Source organism: Erithacus rubecula (assembly GCF_903797595.1).
Source record: "Erithacus rubecula genome assembly, chromosome: 9".
NCBI lineage: Eukaryota > Metazoa > Chordata > Aves > Passeriformes > Muscicapidae > Erithacus > Erithacus rubecula.
The window spans coordinates 13,969,902-13,990,754 of NC_136660.1; the positions used below are offsets into that span (position 1 = coordinate 13,969,902).

General features: G+C 43.9%; 1 protein-coding gene and 1 long non-coding RNA gene across 4 annotated transcripts; one reads left to right on the top strand and one right to left on the bottom strand.

Moving 5' to 3' along the window:
* Positions 1 to 711: 711 nt before the first annotated feature.
* COMTD1 (catechol-O-methyltransferase domain containing 1) lies at positions 712 to 7,141 on the top strand. The gene is made up of 7 exons (XM_079313210.1): positions 712 to 876; positions 2,180 to 2,304; positions 3,276 to 3,381; positions 4,159 to 4,277; positions 4,530 to 4,584; positions 5,942 to 6,075; positions 6,737 to 7,141. Exons 1-7 carry the CDS (start codon positions 795 to 797, stop codon positions 6,887 to 6,889), a joined length of 774 nt encoding a protein of 257 aa, XP_079169336.1. The 5' UTR covers positions 712 to 794; the 3' UTR covers positions 6,890 to 7,141.
* Positions 3,425 to 17,091, bottom strand: LOC306805453. 3 transcript variants are annotated; one of them, XR_013775210.1, is made up of 4 exons: positions 16,929 to 17,091; positions 5,675 to 5,834; positions 4,365 to 4,422; positions 3,425 to 3,928 (listed from the first exon to the last, which is right to left on the bottom strand). It is a non-coding gene; the product is annotated as an uncharacterized lncRNA (long non-coding RNA). The 3 variants fall into 3 exon arrangements; XR_013775209.1 differs by lacking the exon at positions 4,365 to 4,422; XR_013775211.1 differs by lacking the exons at positions 3,425 to 3,928; positions 4,365 to 4,422; positions 5,675 to 5,834 and adding an exon at positions 7,275 to 7,439.
* Between the last annotated feature and the right edge of the window lie 3,762 nt (positions 17,092 to 20,853).

Consider the following 20,853-nt stretch of genomic DNA (forward strand, 5'->3'; position numbering starts at 1 on the left):
TCTTCTCCAAAAGGCACAGAAGCACAAAAAAGTCAGGTTTAGGCTGACATGAAAAATATTACACCAATCACTGTTGACTTACAAACCAACTCCCTCAGCAACTGATCCAGGGACCCTTGTTGAGGGATTTCCTCCCTCAACAAGGTTATTAAGCAGTGGCGAGGGCGCTGCTCCAGCTCACAGGGAAGGTACTGCAGAAGGGGGCTGAAAACAGCAGTGGGGGAAAGCAGGGCCCATTCCCCATTTCTTGGAGAATCTTCCTTGACTCCTTTCACCTGGAAACTCATAGGTCACAGGACCGAAATTCCAAAAATCTTACATGCTTTTTGATGAATAATTGCTCACACCTCAGCTGCAAAGAAATGTTCTAGGGGAAGGAGAGAGCTTGCTTCCCGGGCTAGTTGGAGTACCAAGCCTCTAACGAGAATATTTCTGTGAAAAGCTCCTCCAGCAGAGCCCATTACGAGCTCACACGACACTTGGGTGTGTTTTAAACCGAAGACTGCAGTAAAGCTATACAGAACCAGCCTATGAGGAGGTGGTGGCAAAGATTTCAGGTGCTTTGTCACTTTACGCACCTGCGCACACCTCCCGCAGGTGACCTACCCTCTCGCCACCCCAGCACGGGGCACGGCGGGGCGCGGGGACCGTAAGAGACACCGAGACGAGCCCGAGCGCCGGCGGGCCGCCACCCACGGGCAGCGCGGCCCCGCCCCGAGGGGCGGGCGGAGCGCACCGCGTGGAACCGGGCCGGGCCGCTGCCTCCTGCCGCGCCGCTCGCTGCCCGCTCCGAAATGCCGCTTCTCAGCGTGCCCAAAGAAGTGGCCGTCGGGACGGCGATGCTGGGCGTCGCCTTTGCCACGGGTTTGCTTGCAGGTAAGCGGCGTCCCTCAAGCCCTGCCACACACAGAGACCCGAAGGCTGCGCCTTCCTCGTGTCCCCGCCGGGGCCGGGACGGGAACCGCAGCTCTCGGGCAGGTCGCTCGCAGGGCGGGCAGGAGTCCCCGCCGCGGCCGCTGCCCGGCGGCCGCGCAGGGAGCAGCCCCTCGGGGCCGCCCTGCGGACACGGATTTATTTTGCTGCGCTGCGGCAGTAAATACACTGATGTTCTTAGAGCACAAGCCGCTCCCTGTAATCCAGCTATCTCAGTGTGGGGCCGGGCCAAGGTCCCAGCGACGGCAAGGACGCGTCCCCGCCCGATCCCTGCCTGCAATGTTTGGCCAGCCCGGAAAGGCCGGGGTGTGGTCCTTGCGCACAGCATTGTTTTCTGGTAGCAGTTTCCCTTTCATTCCCCGGGGGCAGCGAGAGAACGAACCCACGATCCAGGAGGGGAAGGAGATTGCTGTTGGGTTTATAACGCGGGCGCTTGGTTACTTACACTTTGATTTAAGGCAAGTTGTTGAAATAACCTGCATCTCGGCGTGGTCGTCTGCAAAATAGAACCATTGACAGAAAATAAACGCACTGAAATAAAAGTATTCTGTAATAATAGACAACTACCAAGAGATGTGGAAATTAATTTGTTATTTCTTCAAAATAGTTGATCCACTTGGTGAGAAAAACATTGGGCATGAAAGCTGCAGTCTGTTCTGTATTTGACTAGACATGTACTAATCCTTCAACTTTCAGCACCTACTTTGTCTGCATACTGGTTTCATGCTTAACAAGCCATTGAGCAATACTGCATCCCCCCTGTCTGGAGGGCAAGACAGTGTCATGAGGGAGCACAGGATTTGAGAAGACACATCAGCTGATGGGCCTAAAACCCAGCAGCCTCTATTCATCTGCCCCAGACTAAGAAAACTGTACACCTCATTCATGTTTCTCTCTTTAAACTTGCCCTTTTGAGTTTTGATGGGGTTATTTCTCCTGTGAGATTATGTCAGTTTGTAACCATCATGTTGGCCATTGAACAACACAGTACTGAAGCCTTTTCCCTTCAGCCTTTGGAGGCCTGGGCTAGGCATCTTAGAGGCTAAAAGGGAGAAGGGGAAAAAAATTTACAGTCTATCTGGTTGTCCAGCTATGTTGCATTTTTCATTTCCACAGCTATTTTAAAGCAGAGAATTTTTTTAACCTTTAGTAACACTTCAATGCTTACTTTATTTAAAAGAGCAATAACTGAAAAGTATAAAAGTTCTTATTATTACATTTTTCTTATTTTAATTTTTTTTTATAGGTAGAAAATACCCATCTTTAATTTTTGGGACACCGAGTGGTATGATTGCAAAAAACAGTCCTATCCGACAATACATACTGGATCACTCTCTGCGGGAACATCCAATTCTAAAGAAGCTGCGTCTGGTCAGTATCACCCACACCTCATCCTGAACCGCTGGGATGCTGGTCACATTTCCTTCCTCTGTCTTGTCTGCATACCCACTAGAGGGGTTTTTTAACTGGTAATACCCAGACTCTTCAATGTTCAACGCTGCCTACATGACTATTTGATAGTATTGGCATACATTTTAGATATGGCTTTCTGTCCTTGGCTCCCAAGGCTATGTGTTAGGGCTGCACTTGATTTGGACTTGGAACAGATGACTTCTGTTCAATTTGGTTGTCATATAAGGAGCCTTTTACTCAGAGAGATGGCGGCCTCCATCAGGCTCCAGTGTCAGAGATGAGACCAGGCATCCTGACAGGTTTGAGTCATTTCAGGTGAGACAAACTGTTCTTGTATAAAAGAAATTAAATGCTAACTGCTGGAACAGGTTGGTTGGAATGATCCCTAGCAGAAGAAGGGAAGTACTGCCATGGCAAAGCCCTCCTTCTCCCATTGCCCACTCCTCAGTGCCGAGAGCTCTTCCACCCTGGGATGGGCACAGCTTCTCCAGGTTTACACTGTGTAGCCAGGGCTATGTGGTCTGATCTTTGGCAGACATGAACCTAGCAGTTCATTAAAGCATTCTACACATCTTGAAGGAATTGCATCTGTTTGTGTAAATTCACAAAAATCAAGCACTTTCACAGTCAAAGTTCCTCTGATTCTTCATTAGTTGCAAATATTGCTCAGTCTGTCACAGCCATGGTAACTTTGGAACATATTACTGCTTTGAATATCCACTGCTTATGATGCACATAACATGCTCCTTACTTGTAGTTAAATTCAAACCAATTTCTGGCTCACAGATGGAGTAGAAAGGGATCTAAAATGAGAAGACAGAGGTATCTGTTTTTCCTGGAGTTTCACTGGGATTTTTTTCTTTAGGAAATTGGTTTGGTAGATTTGGTTTTTGTTTGATGCAAAATGTTAATTTTTTCCCCTTTTCCAGCTCACTGCTGATCATCCCTGGGGCAGAATGATGGTGTCCTGTGAACAGGCTCAGCTTATGGCAAATTTGGTCAAACTCATTAAAGCCAAGAAAGTTATTGAAGTAGGTAAGAATGTCACTTTGTAGTAAAATAAAACTCTTGACTATCATTCTCCAAATACAGCCATGTTTAACAGAAAATATCCAAATACAGAAAGGCACTGCATACCTGTCAGCAAACAGGTGGGCAAACTGGAGCATGAAAAGGAGTGTCTGATTTGCACTTGGTTGCCATTTTGTCTAACTGTGCATTCAGTAGTTCTGGCATCAGCATGGATGACTCATCAGTTCTGAGGCAATCTGAAAAACTGAGCTAAATAGATCTCTTGAGTCTCCAGCAGTTGCAGGATAGGGTGTATTCTGTCCTTCCTGTATCAGTTTCTTGCCAGAAGAAGATAATTTTTCAGCACAGGCCCTGCATCAAATCCACTTTGCTTGATGCACCTATATTCCCAGGATGTCCTAAAAGACAGGCTGATGCTGAGCAGCCAGGTATGGGTTCCTACCATCTTCTTTCTTGACCTGGCTGTTACAATTCCCTGGAAATTTACTTCTCACCCAGTCTCTCTGGGTTACACATGCAAGACCAGACTCTGCCTTATAGGTCCATGAGTCTTTTGGAAAAAGCTAACATTGAAGTTTGCTAAAAGTTTGATTAAAAAAAAAAAGTAACAGTTCCTTTCAACCTACCACTACATTAAAATGGAAGGAAAAATGAAAAATCTTTACTGTCTATTAACAAATTGCCACTCTTAATTCATTTGTGGATTTTATTCCTGAAAAGAGCCCTGTAGTATTTTTCCCACGATACAATAAGTGTTGATGTCTCTTATGATTTTCCTAGGTGTTTTCACAGGTTATAATGCCTTGAATATGGCACTTGCCCTGCCAGATAATGGCAGAGTTATTGCTTGTGATATAAATGAGGACTATGCCAAAATTGGAAGGCCACTGTGGAAGGAGGTAAGCAGCATCTCCTGTACACCTGCCTTTATAAGTGGAGAGATTTTGGTATTTTAGACTTGCACATTCACACAGAAGTATTCTTACCATTAAAGGAGGCTGGTAAGAGTTCAGTTTGGGAAGAACAGTAAGTGCTGTTTGGAACCTAGAAATAATAGGAAAACTATCTGAACCCCAGTCACTCCCTGAGTACAGCCTACTGATAGGTTATTTCTTGACCACTTTTATCAACACTGTTCTTTTGCATCTTAGGCAGGAGTAGAACATAAAATTGACCTGCGGATTAAGCCAGCAATTCAAACGCTTGGTAAGTAACCTGAAATAACTGATTGTTTCCCCTTCTCTCGAAATAGAAGAGAGATACAATATGATGAAATATAAGACCAAATATAGTTGTGAATGTGATCCCTTTTGCTAATAGGGAGGCAGCTTCTCTTATATTAAAAAGTGAAAATGTTTAGGAATTCACAGTTTTCCTACCTAGTAATAGAGAGGAAGAAAATGCTTATCTTATGTAGTGGGTTGTACTGGTCACTCACCTGTCCTGTCCATCACTTTGGTTAATCTATCAAGTACTATTGTCAGCTGCTTCTGGGAAAGCTGATTAAAACAGATTAATTAGACAAAGCCAAATTTCTCTTATCCATTGTCCATTCTAGGAAAGTACTTCTTTGTTAAGAGAGGAAGAGTTCCCTGAAAGGGCTGAGGTGCAGAAAAAGTTCAGAAGCCAATACATAACTTAGGCTGAATTGTTTTTAGAGAAGTTCGAGTTTAGGATATGCCAAAAGCATGTGAGGCAATGACTTTTCTCATTCAAGGAGAGAGAAAATGTGTGGCAGAGGAAATACTAATAAATGTTCTGAAAATGCAAGAAATTTTCTAGGATTGTTGGACACAGAAGGTTTCCAGCAAAGGTGTTTGATGGATCCACAGATCCATTAATAACCTTGTATTACCTTCAAATCCATCTTTTCTAAAGAGGTAGATACAAGCAGTTTGTTGGTATGCACACTCCTTGAAGTCTATCCAACTGTTTTGTCCAGACATTGCTTCAGACAAAAAGATCATCTGCTGGCAGAGACTAAGGGCAGGTTAGAGTGGTGGTAGAGGATCTTAGGAGACAGCAATCACCTCCTCTGCAACTGGCAATTCAGAATTCTCAGTCAAGAAGTCTGTTTAGGAGAACTTTAAAATTAATTCTACTTGCATTGGCACAGAGGGGGACTACTTACAGCATTTTTTTTCTGTAAATATCTCTGACAGGGTTTGTTCATGACCTGTGATAAAAAAATTAATCCACTCAAGAAAACAGTTCTCAGCTCAAAAAAAAAAAAAAAAAAAAAAAAAAAAAAAGCTGAAGATGTAGAGTATGTCCAGTTTCAAAGTGCTTGACTTACCTTTCAGCAGTCCCAGCTGTATCCTTCAGGTTTGGAGCTGCTCTGCAAACTCCTAAGCACGCAGAACTCAGTCACTGCTTGTTTTATGGCATACATAATGTCTAGATTGGTTTCTGTGGGATAAGCTTTTCTAGTAATTACCTGTGGAGGAAGAGGCTGTCTGGTCAAGGCAGCAGAAAACATTTAATGAGAACTTTGACACAAATAGATTACTTCTCCTACACAGCACTAACCAGGGTATAACAATTCACTTTGTTGCTCATCTAGATGAACTGTTGGCCAATGGAGAAGCGGAAACCTTTGACTTTGCTTTCATTGATGCCGATAAGGAAAACTACAATGAGTACTATGAGAAATGCTTACGCCTCATAAAGAAAGGGGGATTAATAGCTATTGATAATGTAAGTACTGCAGTTCTGATGGTAATGCACAGGCAGTTACTGCTTCTGGCTGTGGGAAAAGAAAAAAAAGTCATCGTGGAATTCTAATAATGTGACTTCTGACCTGCAGTTAGGTTGCTAATTGTGACATGTTTGTCCCATGTAACACAAACAAAAAGAAAATTCAACATAAATTCTTAAAGTAAGCTATATAAAACACTAATAGAAAACATATAATTCTTTTGGTATTCGTTACAGAAAATGCTCTGTACTATTCTGGTTTGTTTTGTAGTACGTTTATACTATGTACAGTACTTGCACAAGATCAAAAGTAGCACTTTTAATCAATAACTATTAATAAGTTATCAATTAATTACTTTTACAAGAAACAAAGATGTTAAACTTCAGGCACCTTTGGGGTGGGGTTAGAGTAGCAGCTGAATAAGGGCTCTTAAAAAAACCTGTGTTTCGAGACGTCTTTTGACTTAAAATCTACAGTAGAAGTAAAATTAGCAAGTTCTGTGGACTCTCACTCCAGCTTACTTATGAGAGTTTCATGTCAGAGACCGTTAGATGTCTGAAATATAACAAATAATATCAATCTCTAAAAAATATAGGGGAACTTTTCCAAAGCTTTTTCTGTGGTCCAAGGAGGTATATAATTTTTTTTTTTTTTTAATAGGTCTTTTGGAATGGAAAGGTGCTAAAACCAAGGAAGAATGACTTGGCAGCACAGAGCATCCACCACCTCAATGAGAAGCTTCTCAGAGATGCACGTGTCAATATCAGCATGCTCCCAGTGGGGGATGGAGTTACATTAGCATTCAAGTTGTAACTTGAGGAAGCCCAGCAGATGGGAAATAGCAATCAGCATCAAATCAGCAGGAAAAACACAGGTGGAACAGTATCAAAAATTTAATTTAACCTATATGTCCACTGGATAGCATAGCCCAGGAAAGCAGACTTTAGGAGCAGCAGGATCCTAAGGGCAGCCAAGTAGAGAAGCGAGATATATTATGAGATCTACTATAGGTTCTTACTTTAATTGTAATAAAATAAATAAACTTACTTGAAATAATCCTTGTAAGGCAGTGGTTGAAAAAATCCCCCTCTATAGATTGTCCAAGTGACTCAATACAACAAAGTAATTTTCTGTCCTAGAAGAGCCTCTTGAGCAGTGCAATTATCAGCCAGTACCATCAAAAGGAAAAGAAGTGCACTTGAGTTTATAAAAATTAGTTTACTAATGTTTATAGCCATAATAGAAAAATGGATTTTTAATGAAATTACATCAAGGAGCTTGCTAGCCTTCTCAGACCAAAAATATTGTAAGTCGTTCCTTATGTTTGAAGGGTACTACAGAAGAAGCCTCAAAACGACATCATCTGGGAAAAAAAAAAGTTCTTTTTAAAAGCTTGTCAAAGGACAAATGGTATTCACAATACAGTAAATGTATTCTCTAAAACCTTTGTGCACAAGGACTGGATTTCTTTAACTTAGGTAACAGTGTATGTAGATTTTTTTTTTTTGAAGTCAGAATGAGGAAAAGCAAATGGGCAAGAAATAAACCAAAACAATCTTCCCTCTTTCCTGTGTCACTGCCCCTTGCCCCATCAAAGAAGCAACTTGCTAGTTGCTTGTTTCCTAGGAAGTTGCAAGCACCGAGTATTGGTGGCAAGCCTAGGAGAGGATTGTGATTGTATGAGGATGCAATACAGCTGTTAACTGGCTATTTAAATTGTTATTGCAAGCAGAGATTCCTTTCCCTAGGCAGCATGTAACAAAACTTCAGCCTGCAATTCTTTATTACAGATAAAAACGGATTAAATAAGAAACTGGGAGTAGGATTTTACAGACATAAGCTTCACTGGTAACTGGTTTGGGGAACTGATGTAACACTGGAAGGTTATCATATGTAAAGAACAAAGAGATCTTCAGTTTTGTTGATGTCCTGAAGGGAAGCTGTATCAGAGCTAAGAGAATCCTTTGTCCATTTGCTTAAACAATGCACTTGAATGACTCAAGGCACCGGGGGATAAAGATTTCAAGTTTCAGAGTGTTTAAAACTGGCTGCTTGGCTCATATTTTTGAAATTTCTGGGTGGTTTGGCTTCTGGTAAGGGGCAGAAGTTCAGTGCATGGCTCTTGCCTGTCCCAGACACTTGCCATAGTATACTGTGTTGGAGGGAAATGAAGAAAGGAAGCATTGCCTGATGGCTTCAGACTATGGTTATGGCTGAGGAGACCTCAATTCTATTTCTGTCACTTCCTCTTAAAACCCTGATTCAGCAAAGCATATCAGGATGTGCTTAAGTACTTTGCTGAATTGAGGACTGACTCCAAAATCCATGTCTGGGAGAAGGCCAGGACAAGCTGCGTGTTGTCCTTAAATTAGAATTTAAATCAGGCATAAAGTTTGCCCAATTTCTTTTTCTGAGTACTGATTTACCCTCAGAGCTTCAAACCTCTGCACTCCTCAAATTTCTTCTGTGCATAAAAGAAATAACACCTTATTAAATTCTTTGTGGCTATAACACGTCTTAGATGGAGTGGCTAAAGGAGTGTACAGGATCATTACAGATTTGCATGCAGAGCTTCTGGCCATGTTCTACTTTACAATTTTACTTTGGCAGTAGATACCAAAAGAATCGGAAGGGTTAAAAACACAAAATGCAACATTTCAACAACAGGGGCATCTTCTCAAATATTCCTGCTCTCAGAGGCTAGAGGCTGATAAACACAAGCAAGCCAGAAGTTGTTAAGAATACATACCCTGCCCTAAAAGTACCATGATGGCCTTTCCCAAACATGGAGAAGTCAGTGGAAGATCAACCACAACTGTTTTACTACTATTTTCCAAGTTGCAAGATCCCTTTTAGTGAAGGTGAGCCAAACATGGGCAAGCATCATGAGTATTTTTGCAGGAAACTGTCAATTAAGAGTTTAGCAACATTCAAATCCAGGTACAAGCACTCATAGTTGATGAATTCATAAACAACTATTCTTTCTGTGGTGGGAACTGGCAAAGTCCCCATTATCTGTGCTAGAGGAAGGCCTACCAAGTGCCTGAGGTTGAAGCCATGTGCAGCAGCCAGCTAGCATTTTGCCTTTGCTTTTGGACTCTGTTCCATTTTAAATATGCAGATCATAATGTGAGTATTTCATCAAACCTGTCTCCATCCTGATCACCTAATTACCATTAGAAAGAATAGCAATGTGTCCCTAAACTATAGATTGATGAGCCATCTGTAAGCGGAAACAAAGAGCAGAAGGAAGCTTAATTGAATCAAATATTTAGAATACATTACTCTGTCTTGTACTTACTCAGAAACTGGCCTTCTCTTCAGGCTTCTGCCCTGCACATCTGGAATTCATCACCACTAACTGCATTTAATCCTTCAACCTTACTATGAAATGACTGCTGATAATACATAATTATGGTTTAATTCAAGTGGTGAATCAGCTGTGGGGAATTTGTGGGGGCAGTGGGAATTTAGACTTCCATTAGCTGATGAGAATGGACCACCCAATAATGCAATGCAAGTCTTTGTCTCTCTCTAATGGAGACACCATGAATGGAAGCTCATGGGTCTGCTGGGTCTGCTCATCTCACCCCTCTCAGGTAATTCACCTGCCTGAGCTACTCTTGCACTATAGAGGCTCAGGATTTTCTGCCCCTGGAGAAGAACTGACCCAGGGCACAGCTGTTGTCCAAACCCTCTCAGCCAGCTGTTCCTGCAACACCAATATCTCTTCTGCATGGAAGGGAGGAACCTAGAGGGGCCAACACAGGTGACAAATGTACAGCTGGGACTTGCTCAGAAGCCAATGGGGCTGAAAGATGGGTCATTAAACAAAAAACAGAGACAACAACAATGAAAGAGAATTCCCCCTAATGTGATAACTCCCAGAAGCCACTATGAGAATTAAAGCATGTAATCCTAACTGCTAGTTAGGTATCTGAGTCCCTACTCCAAAGATGTCAGATTCAAAATCATATGGTATGATACTTACATGGGTGACAAGGAAGGAAACAGAAGACTTTTTAAAAATACACTTTGCAATCCTACTAGCTAATTAAATGAGCAGGGCTGAGGCTGGATGCTCAGAAATGTGGAGAGAAGGCTAACCCCAAAAAAACAGCTCATTGTCCAAGGGTAGATACAGGGCTCAGGCCTGAGTTCTGCATTTTCAATGCTGCAGCTTTTAATCCTGCTGGGACACTGGGGGACAAAGCAGGGAGTATCCTCAGTCTCTCATGTTACTAACGAAAGTAATGGCCTAAAGAAAAGCTGTGTTACTGAGTGTAACGTAACTTAGAGGCATTTGTTGAACCTCTGACACTACTGTCACTCTTTCTTTTAACAGACTCAAGTGTTTTTAATCTGTTTTAATTCAGTCATGTTGCATACAGACAGCACTTTCTGTGAATTGCTGCTCATGGAAGACAATTAGCAAACTTTTGACAAAACCCTTAGGATACAGAGAAAGGAACATTAATATAAACTTCATCCCAATTCCTTCCTGTGAGGTATGAGCAGACCCCAGAAACCTTTGCAGCTCAGATCTGAGGGATATGCCATATCTCAAGCACAGCAGTCTTGATATTGGAGTGGCAATAGCAGCAGGTGCCATAACTGGCTCCTTTTTGATGATGTAGTAGCACACAGTTGGTTATATCCCTGCTTATGTTCTGTTTTTCACTTGAAGAAATTGATCCTAAATGATCGCTATGGGAGTAAAAATGCTAAGAGATCAGTACTGTTTTAAGAGATTTTTCTCCTGTGCTGGGTTGGGCTGGAGGAGAGTTAATTTTTTTCATAGCAGCTAGTACAGGGCTATGTTTTGGGTTTGTGCTGGAAACAGTGTTGATGTTCCACTCACTCCACTGCACCAAGGAACAGGTTGGGGATGCATGAAAAATTGGGAGGAGGGAGAGCCAGGCCAGCTGACTCAAACTGACCAAAGAGATATCATCTGGCATCATAAAATGAGGGGAAGGAGGAAGAAAGGGAGACATTCAGAGTGATGGTGTTTGTCTCCCCAAGTTATGTGTGATGGAGCCCTGCTTTCCTGGAGATGGCTTTCCTGCCTGCAGATGGGAAGTGGTAAATTAATGCCTTGCTTTTACCACTTCTGCTTTGTTTATTAAACTGTCTTTATTTCAGCTTACTAGTTTTCTCACTTTTACCTTCCAATTCTCTCCTCCATTGCACCAGAGGTAGTGAGGGAGCAGCTGTGAGGGGCTTAGTTGCTAGCTAAAGTTAAACCACAACTCCCTACTAGCTGAGATTAGTACAGCTCGATTTTTTTCCATGTCATCTACTGAAAGTGCACAGGTCTCCTCCATTGTGGCACCACCTGTGCACTACCTTGAGGAAGGTGACTGTGCTGAGTGCCTCCATCCCTTCTTCCAAAGAACAGCCAGACCAACACAGTAAAATAACCTAAAGCATCCCACACACAAAAGATCTGGCCCCATCTCTGAGCAGTTTGCAGCAGGTTTGATTTTATTGCTCATTCCATTTAAATGGGAGAGGCAGCACTATCATGGCCTTCCCAGAATGAAAATGTGGAAATCACAAATACAGCAAGAAGTGTCTTTCAGGAAGGGATTGCTGATGACATCCCAAACAAGTACTGATTGAGAGAATGACAAAACTGATTTTTCCCTCTGTGCACACCTAAGAACTGCAAATGAGCATTTCCTGCCACAGTGAGCACTGAAGTTTCTTCAGACAAGCTTCAAGAAATTCTTTTGTTTCCTAACTCATCAGTTGCTCTGCTCTCTGGTCTGCCAAGCCTTTTCCCAGAGCTGTGGCATTTCTCTGATGCTGCATATTGTGCCAGTGATTTGCACTAGATGAAAAAGCTCTGCACAAGTATAAAGCATTATTACCTCTGCATAATTCTAATCACCCAAAATTGGTCTCATGCATTTGCAGCTACTCATGGTTTCTAAGTCACCTGTTTTATAATAATTTTTAAAGCAATGTTTTGAAAAGGAAATGAACAAACATAAAACCTGCAAAAGAGGGAAATTAATGTGGGATTTCAGATAAGTTATTTATTTTCCTTTTTGGCTCAATGTAATACTGTAGGGATAAGCACATAACTAGCTGCTTTAATATTTACTCCTATTATAAGAAAAATAAACATTGCTGATAAGTCACTGCTTTCCAGGATTAGATTTCATATTTTAGAGACTGCTTTAAATTAATGCAGAAGCAAACATTATCTTTTCTTCTTATTCATATATTTCCCTAATGAGTTCCAAGCAAATTGTGCCTACTTATATTTTATGATTTTAAATAATTAAAACATTTTATGGAGGCAACTAAAATTCTCCCCAGAGTTAGCAGAAAGATTATTGATTGAGCAGATCTCAGGCTACAAGGAAAAAAAATTATTATTTAGTTTAAAGGCTCATAATTTTATTCCTATTCACCTACTAAAAAACCAAGAGACCGTGCATTTTTCCAGCAACCTTTTGAGTTATGCTGGGGTAGGGACTTGGGTTATATTGGTGAGATGAAAGTAGTAACTTTTTTGACATCACAAAATTAGATTTCAGAAGATAGTTAATGAGAAAGTATTATTGCTGCTGTCACAAGTAAATGCAATACCTAAATACTGCACACCCACACAACACCACAACATTCATTACCCAAGATAAAGCCTTTCTATACATTCACACCACCAAGAATTTTAATCAAATCCACAAATACAAAAAACATCAACAGAAGAAATTCACTCTCAGAGAAGATTGGTTCACAGGTGTTGGGGGTTGAGTGTTTTTCTGTTACTGTGTCAATTGAAAGAATTTTTCCCATTATCATGCCAATGGAGCTGGCCGGGCTACACCCAGGGTCCCTGATGGGTCCAGACAAAGGGGTGGGTGGGGACGGCCCCGGAGGGGCCTCTGAGGCTTCCGGGAGGGCACTCGCGTTTCCAGCGAGCTGGGAGGAGGACGCCTGGGATCGTTCAGCCCACGCGGCCGAGCACAGCAGAGCCAGACCCTCTGCGATCACCTGCCCTACATCTGCCCCGTTCCAGCCTCCTGCCTCTGCGGACACAGCTGATCCCCCGCACACACACGGTGAGCGAGGAGCCGCCGCTCCAGCCCGTTCCCACCCGGGACCGGCGTGGCCGCTGCCGCCCCTCCTCCCTCCTTCCTGCCTCCGTTTCCCGCTTGCCTTTGGCAGATCCGGGCTCTGGACTAAGCACAGAGACAGCGTGCTTGCATCTAAAGGGACTGACACCGAGTTACCTATTTCGTTCTGTTAGCAATTTTAACTGTTATTGTTTTCTGTTTGTATAGTTAGACATATTAGTAAAAGAGCTGTTATTTCCCACCCCCCTTATCTCTGCCTCAGAGTCCTTGATTCAAACAATCATAATACTTGGGGGAGGGAAGTGGAACCAAAGTCTCTATTCCAAAGGGAAACTTCTGCCCTTACTGGCAGACACCTGTCCTTTCAAACCAGGACAACAGGACACCCAGGCTGTCACGTCATGTGGCATGGCCAGAGAAGTCCATAGGGTAATGGCCCAGATGTCACTGTCCTGTACACCCAGCAACACTGTCCTGTACATCCAGCATGCAAAGAAAAACAAACAAGCCACAACAACAAAAAAGAACCAAATCTAAAAGAGACAAGTGCATTTTTAAAACAGGTGCAAAAGAAACCTTCACAACAAGGAAACTGGATGCAGGCAAATTCAAAAAGAAGTAACAGCTGCAGATAAAATTCAGGCTTATTTGTAAGGAACTTCATGCTTGTCCATTATGTCACCTTGCATCTTTTGTTGTGTGGGGTTTTAGGAAGCAAATATCAGGAGTTTAAATTTAAAGGTAAGCAAAGCATGTAACTCCCTGGACTAGCAAAAAAAACCAAAACCAAAAACAAAACAAAACAAAAAAAGCTACCAACCAACCAATCAGAAACACCTACAATACTTAGCTCAAAAATGCTGATTTTGAGCAGTGTTTTTACCCTGCATTGCATGTCCGACCCTTTTGCTTACAACAGAGAAATTCACACAGGCTGTGGCCCACAACTCTCAGTATTTACTTCATAAGGTATGTATTTTTCTGTCTCTCTCAGTCAATGCTGCTGATATCTGCTGCAAATCCAAACCTGAAAAGCCGAGGAGCAGGAACAGCTGCAATGAGCAGAACTCGAAAGCTTTGTCAGACAACAATCGACACCTTTGGGTACAAGCAGAGCTGTAAAGACTACATGGGGTCAGGAAGGGAGTAGGCAGTGAGATCTCCCTGCTGCTCTGTGAGGAGGGACACACACCTGTCTCCACCTCTGGCAATGTTCAGCTCCACAAACAGAGGTGAGAAAGGGTCTCTCAGGTGCCTTCACCAGCTTCCACCCAGCTACCAGTGTCTCCTCAGCTTCCTGGGCACATCAGCAGAGTTTTGGCATGTCGTTTCCAGTGTCACCTTCAACATCCTCCAGACATCTAAATGTCAGCTGCATAAAATGTTCTCCCAAGACACTTAATCCATCTTTTCTACATAGTGTAATTAGTGGGGTCATTCCAAAGAGGAAAGCCAGAGTTAACTGTGCAACTACTGTGCCATCATGTATTATATCAAAGAGATTAACACAACCTGACAGAAAAAGCAGAGCCCTCCTTGGTTTCCTTTAAGCAGCAGAGCTAGATTATATTCCAGTGAGCCACAAAGACATCCCCAGTGAAGAGAAAGATTAATTCACTATCAAAGTACAGTTACAAAACAACACACACTATGTCAAACTTCTGACAAAATGATTCCTTTACAAAAATCTGGAGTTTCTCCAAGTATGTTTAGAGCCAGCTTCTATTCACCACCGCTGGCTCTCCCCACAGATGTTGTGGATTTTAGGCACAGTCATTTCTTGGGAGCTACTCCCACACACAGGCAGTAGTCCCTCTCTTTAGGTCAGCAGGACCATCAAGACCCCACAAGGTGTCCTGCAGAGCATCTGTGACACAGTACCATTGCTAAACTCCCTTGGCCCCTATCAAGGACTGCTACATGAGATCAGACCTATCTTCACAGCTCTGAGACTGATCCAAGATACCACAAAAGACCAACTTGAAGGAGGCAAAAGCACAGACACATTTAATCAACACCCAGAGACGCAGCACTTAAATTCCTTCTGTCATTACAGTCAGGTACCATCAAGCCCATCTCACACCCCAGTCTCATGCTGCTCTGGTTTCTTTGATGGCTGCTACCAAGTTTTCCTTTCTTGATTTTCAGTGTTGTCACTCACCATATATTGAGTCACCCTTTAGCTCAAGCTTAAGTTCAAGTGCATATTTAAACTTCTAGACACAGTCTGTGGAAAACTCTTAATGAACACTTTAGACATGCAGATAGGGTCTGTCTGCCTGTTGACCTTAGGAACCATTTATGGTCATCTCTACAAGCTACACTAAAGCTACATGATTAAGGCTGCAAAGTTAAGCACTGGCAGTCTTGCAAAACACTAATCAAACTTGCACAAGCAATCAGTTTTGACAGCCCCTATTACATGTAAGCATTATAATATAGATTTTAATTTTATGATCAAACATTTCTGCATTCAGCCTTTGACATGGTCCTTCCTGACCTTATTGGGTTTCATATCATACTTTTTGCCTTCAGGCTAATAAACTGAGAACCTATAAACAGGAAAATAGCTGGCTTTTGGCAGTCAGTGCCAGTGGAAGACTCCTAGATCTCAGAAGGGCAAAACATCTTTCTGCTGTGGTCACAATTCTCTCTCTTGGCAAAAGAAGCAGTCAAAATCAGGGAATCACCATTAGAAATTACAACTGCCTCTTCTGTGTTTAATTATCTTTAATTTCTGCTTTGGGTTGATCTTACTTCATAAAAGAAAATTGGACTATAACAGCTACAGCAACACTGAGTCATTTCAGCTAACTCCCTGGTACTTTTTCTCTAAGGGATTAAAGGCTGTAAGAGGAAAGAAAAACAGAGGAGAAGTAACAACAGGTTTTCTACAGCTATCCTATAAAGGAAAGCATCAGAGTTAGAGCCTCTCTTCTGGAAAGCTCACATTTTGAATGTTTTTCTACTCCTCAGCTTGCTGCTATGCAGGCTGAGGTGCTTGTGCCTCAGGCACCCACCAGCTGCTGTGCAGGCACCTCAGCTCACAGGCCAGGGCAGGCCTGTACCCACTCCCACGCAAGGCCAGCACAGCCACACTCCATGGTGTGGCCACAGGGTGTCCCAGCCCCACCAGACCAGGCACATGTGGCACACCATGCTTGTAATTCAGGAAATCCCAGACAAAAACATGAGAGCAATCTCGTTTCACAAACAAGAAACATACTCAGTTTAACACAGAAGGTTTCTAGGCAGGAGGTTCATCCTTTCTAGGACTCTAAGCCAGATTGCTTTGAAAAAGAGAAGGTGTTTTAGGTAGGTTGTGCTGTCTTGGCAGAGAGGCTATCAAAACTGCTACATCAGTGCTCACTCATGAACTCACCTTATCATGGGCATGACAAAGCTAAAACAGGGGAACTTCAGGCTATTTAAGTTAGCTGCAAACAATTTCAACACAAGCTCACATACTCTAAATGCAGAGAAGACTTGTGCTACAAAGCACTAAAATTCAACTGAAAGCCTACCAGTCTTGCACCAGCACTGAATGCTGTAGCAGATTTCCTAAGCTACTTCAAAAGAGTAATACAAAAGTAAAATATTTTCTCAAACACAGTGGAAGATCAGCCTTCTAAGACTGCAGCATTAGCCTACACCCACAGTAAATTACAGCACCAGGAAGAACCATTTGTGAATTGCGGTTCTCTTAAAAACATTTCATAAAACATTGATTCCTGAAACACAAGACACCCACTCACACTCACCTAGTGCTGCCTCTCTCAGGGCAAATCCTGCAGCTGACAGCAGAGAGGCCCACCACCTCTGTTTGCCACATCCAGGGAATGTCTGTCAAAGCTGGTTCTGTTCAGCCCAACAAAGGAACCTCCTAGGTATGACAGCAAGAGCTGCTACACACTCCATCACAATGGGCAGGCTTCCATCAGGGCTAAAGGACACACAGTACATACCACCACCAAGAGAAAGCAAAAACACACCCCACCCTACTCCCCAAAGCACATGCTGACAATTAGAGAAATGAAAATGGCACCAGGTGTTTCCTGTGAACAGTTACAACCCACCCAATCCACTCTACAAGGTACCAAGGGAAAAATTCACCAGAGCTGTCAATTTGGCCTGGGCTCAGGCTCAGCCCTCTGCACCAGGGCAGCTGGCAATACACCCATCTTTCTGACTCTCCAGGAGCTGAGGGGTTCAACACAACTGGCAAAGAAGTGTTTGAATGCTCTACTTGGAAGGGAAACAAAGCCCCAGAGATCAACAAGGGTCCCCAAAGAGGACAAGGTGAGGCAGCATCCAGGAAGAGGCCGTGGGGAGCCTGGGGCAGCTGTGACTATGCAACACCATGGATTCACTAGTCTTCTGGTTTTGTCCAGCAAAGACAAATTTTGTATGTTCATGAACAAAACAGCAAAAAAAAAGTTTTGTCTGCTCCCTATCCTCAAATGAAATATTCTGCATAGCAACTGTCTAACAGCCCCTCTATGTGAAAGGGATGTAGTACAGTCACTCGTCACAGCAGGGCTAACCACTTCTGCCCCATGGCACCAGCAAAGACTAGTGCTTCACCACAGCATGACAGAATCACTGAATCAATTAGGTTGGAAAAGACATCAGAGATCATTGAGTCCAACCTGTGGCCAAACACTCCTGTGTCAACTAGACCATGGCACTTCACTTTTCTGTGAACAAATTCCTCCTAATGTCTAAGCTAAACAGCCCCTAGTGTAGCTTAGGGCTATGTCCTCATCCTGTCACCAGTTGCCTGGGAGAAGAGGCTGACCCCAGCCTGGCTGCACCTTTCTTTCTGGTAGTTGCAGAGAATGATAAGGTCATCTCTGAGCCTCCTTTTCTCCAGGCTAGACAACCCCAGCTCCTCAGCTGCTCCTGATAGGACTCACCCTGCAGACCTTTCACCAGCTCTGCTGCCCTCCTCCGGACAAGCTCCAGCACCTCAATTATCCTCCTGAGCTGAGGGGCCCAGAACTGGACACGGTACTCAAGGTGTGGCCCCACCAGTGCCCAGAGGGACAGTCATTTCCCCAGCTCTGCTGATCACATCATTTCTCATACCAGCCAGGATGCCATTGGCCTTCTTGGCCACCTGGGCACACTGCTGGCCACAACCACATGGGACAAGCTCTTAGCAGACTTGATGGGCTCTCTGTCCTCATGCTCCACTGGGTTGGGTTTAAATATATTTAATTAAATTAATTGTAAAGACGGGGCAAGAGTGTGTGAGCTACCCACAGTGTAGCAGTGTGAGGTCCCTGGGCTGCAGCCACGTGTCCCCACTTCTAACAAGTCCTGTGGCCACCACAGCCCCACCACACTGCTGGATGCCACTGGCCATGGCAATATCACCAGTCAGCAACGTTTCGAATCCTTCCCCTTTGCCTGCTGGGCTTTGGCAGCTGTGAACCCTGTCCTCCTGCCAGCAAGTGTTTCTTATAACCAAGAGTGGCCAGAACATCTCTTTAGAAATCAAGGTATCGCAAGCCATTTGGGAAGACAACTTGTTGCGTTAATTCTGTTTAGACAGGGAGTGGATGTTCCCAGGAGCCAGCTGCCGCAGGCCGTGAGAACAGCGCTGCCTGCTGCCTCTGCCCGGGTCTCAGCCGCAGGGATACAGCACCCGAGTGCCGGCGTGCGCGGGGCGCTTCCTCTAATTCTATTTCTTTGTCTCAGAATGAGCTCGGGCTCGTTGCCATCATCATTTCTCACTGCCTCCCTCGGCCGGCGGGTCGGGACGGTGCCCGCAGCAGCGGCTCCTGCTGAGGGCGCAATGGCGGCATGAGGGGCGCACCGCCGGCCGCCAGGTGGCGCCCGCGGCCCGCGGCGGACTCGGGGCGGGCGCTCGGCGCCCTCGGTGACGGTGGCGGCCCGGCAGGCCCGGGGCGATGGCCCCTCATCGCCAGAGCTGTGGCACGCACCGCAGTGGATCACGAGGGACGCTAAGCTGGCAACAAACTGGCTCGGAAGCTGCCGGGAAAACATCCCGGGCTGTGCAGGAGAGAACACTCACACACCCCTGCCCACGCCGCAGCGAAACCCCAACCACAGCAGAGCGAAACTTCGCATTTCTTAAACGAAGGAGCTGCTTGTGCGTCACTAAAGAGTAATTTCAAGTGTATTTTTAATAATGCCACCATAGACGGCTAGGTGTCCGAGGGCAAAGCTCAGTGGTTCCTTGTGAGCACCCGGCTCAGCTCTCCACTCCGTGCCGGCTCTCAGGAGGAGCTCGGGTAGCTCAGGCTGAAGCGATGAAGCACAGCGAGAGATAAGGAACATTTTATTTAACGTTTAGTAATTTAGTGTTTTACTGCTCATAGGAACACAGGCAAAGTAAACAAAAAAAAAAAAAAAAGTTACGAAGTGCTAGAAATGCCAAAGCCTTAAACAGAATCATTGCTTCAGCATTAGGATCGTCACCCATTAATCCAGGACAAAGAACACTCCATGAAAAAAACCACAAACCCCGAAACATTTCTGGTATGTGCGCTACTATTAGCCAGCAAGTGTACTGTATGTACTGCTGTGCTACTGGGCTCAGCAGAAAATTCTTCTTTTAGTAGATACTGAAGGTCAAAGACTTGGAGCTGAAACAGTCCATGCTGCTTCCTATCTTTAAAGGTCTCTCAGCACTTTTCTCAACACCAGCAGATAAATGAGGGGAGATATGAACCAAATCTCAGTATGTAACACCTCACGTTTTTGTCTAAGAGTATTTTCATAAGTTTTAATTGCATATTCTCAGAAATCACTTGGGGAAAAAAAAAAAAAAAAAAAAAAAAAAAAGCTTTCGTCTTTTTACTCGAGCAATTGTATCCAACTTGCACCTGAAGTAAAAGATACTGCACATTACACTCAGAAAAACTCAGCTGTTTATTGCTTCCCATTTGACCCAGCAGCATGTGGAAAGAAGGACCCAAAGCGCAACTAAAAGGCAGGCCCAGAAAGAAAATACCACTAAATACAACGAATGCACACTACACTAATGGATATAATCTATTTTTTTATTACTATTCCAGATTGGGAACAGAAACTGTCCACTGCAAAGGGAAACTAACATAATAAAACCACTTAGAATAAACATAGCCTTCTCATGCCACCTAACAACCCAACCAGCTTTCTTTGGGTTTACCTTCCTGCCAGTTGGTTCCAGGAAGCATTTCAACCTGCCATGAAGACTCTACTGCTGCAGATGTGAGCCAGTTTTATCATTACTGACTCACCTTGCATACAGAATTGCTTGTCTTTGCTCACTGGTTCGATAAAGAAACAAGGACCTTTGGTAGAAGTAGGGCTGAATCATCCGTGCACGAGCTGTCCCGTTTGCCCGGTTCTACTTCCCCTAGGAGAGGAGAGCAGCTGCACGAATTAAATGTATTTGTGCCCAGCTGAGAACCTGCTGCAGCAGAGCCGAACACCAGAACAGGACATTAGAGGGCAGCAAGCATCCTTACTGCTGCCTCACATAATTTATCCAGCACCAAGAGAAAGGTAAAAACCCTTGTCCCAACACTTGGGAGTTTTCCCTGCCCATTCCAAAATAGTTCCAAGTTTCCTGCTTTTGAGTAACTGCAGTGTGCAAATGGCAAATTTAGGAATATACCACACCCAGCTGAACCACGTGAAGAGTGCAAGGTTAAGTGAACCAACCTGGAGTTT

Coding starts and splice junctions, on each gene's coding strand:
- COMTD1 (XM_079313210.1), top strand. CDS start 795: ATGCCGCTTCTCAGCGTGCCCAAAGAAGTGGCCGTCGGGACGGCGATG. Junction 877..2,179: donor TGCCACGGGTTTGCTTGCAG/GTAAGCGGCGTC, acceptor TTTTTTTTATAG/GTAGAAAATACCCATCTTTA. Junction 4,585..5,941: donor GCCAGCAATTCAAACGCTTG/GTAAGTAACCTG, acceptor TTGCTCATCTAG/ATGAACTGTTGGCCAATGGA.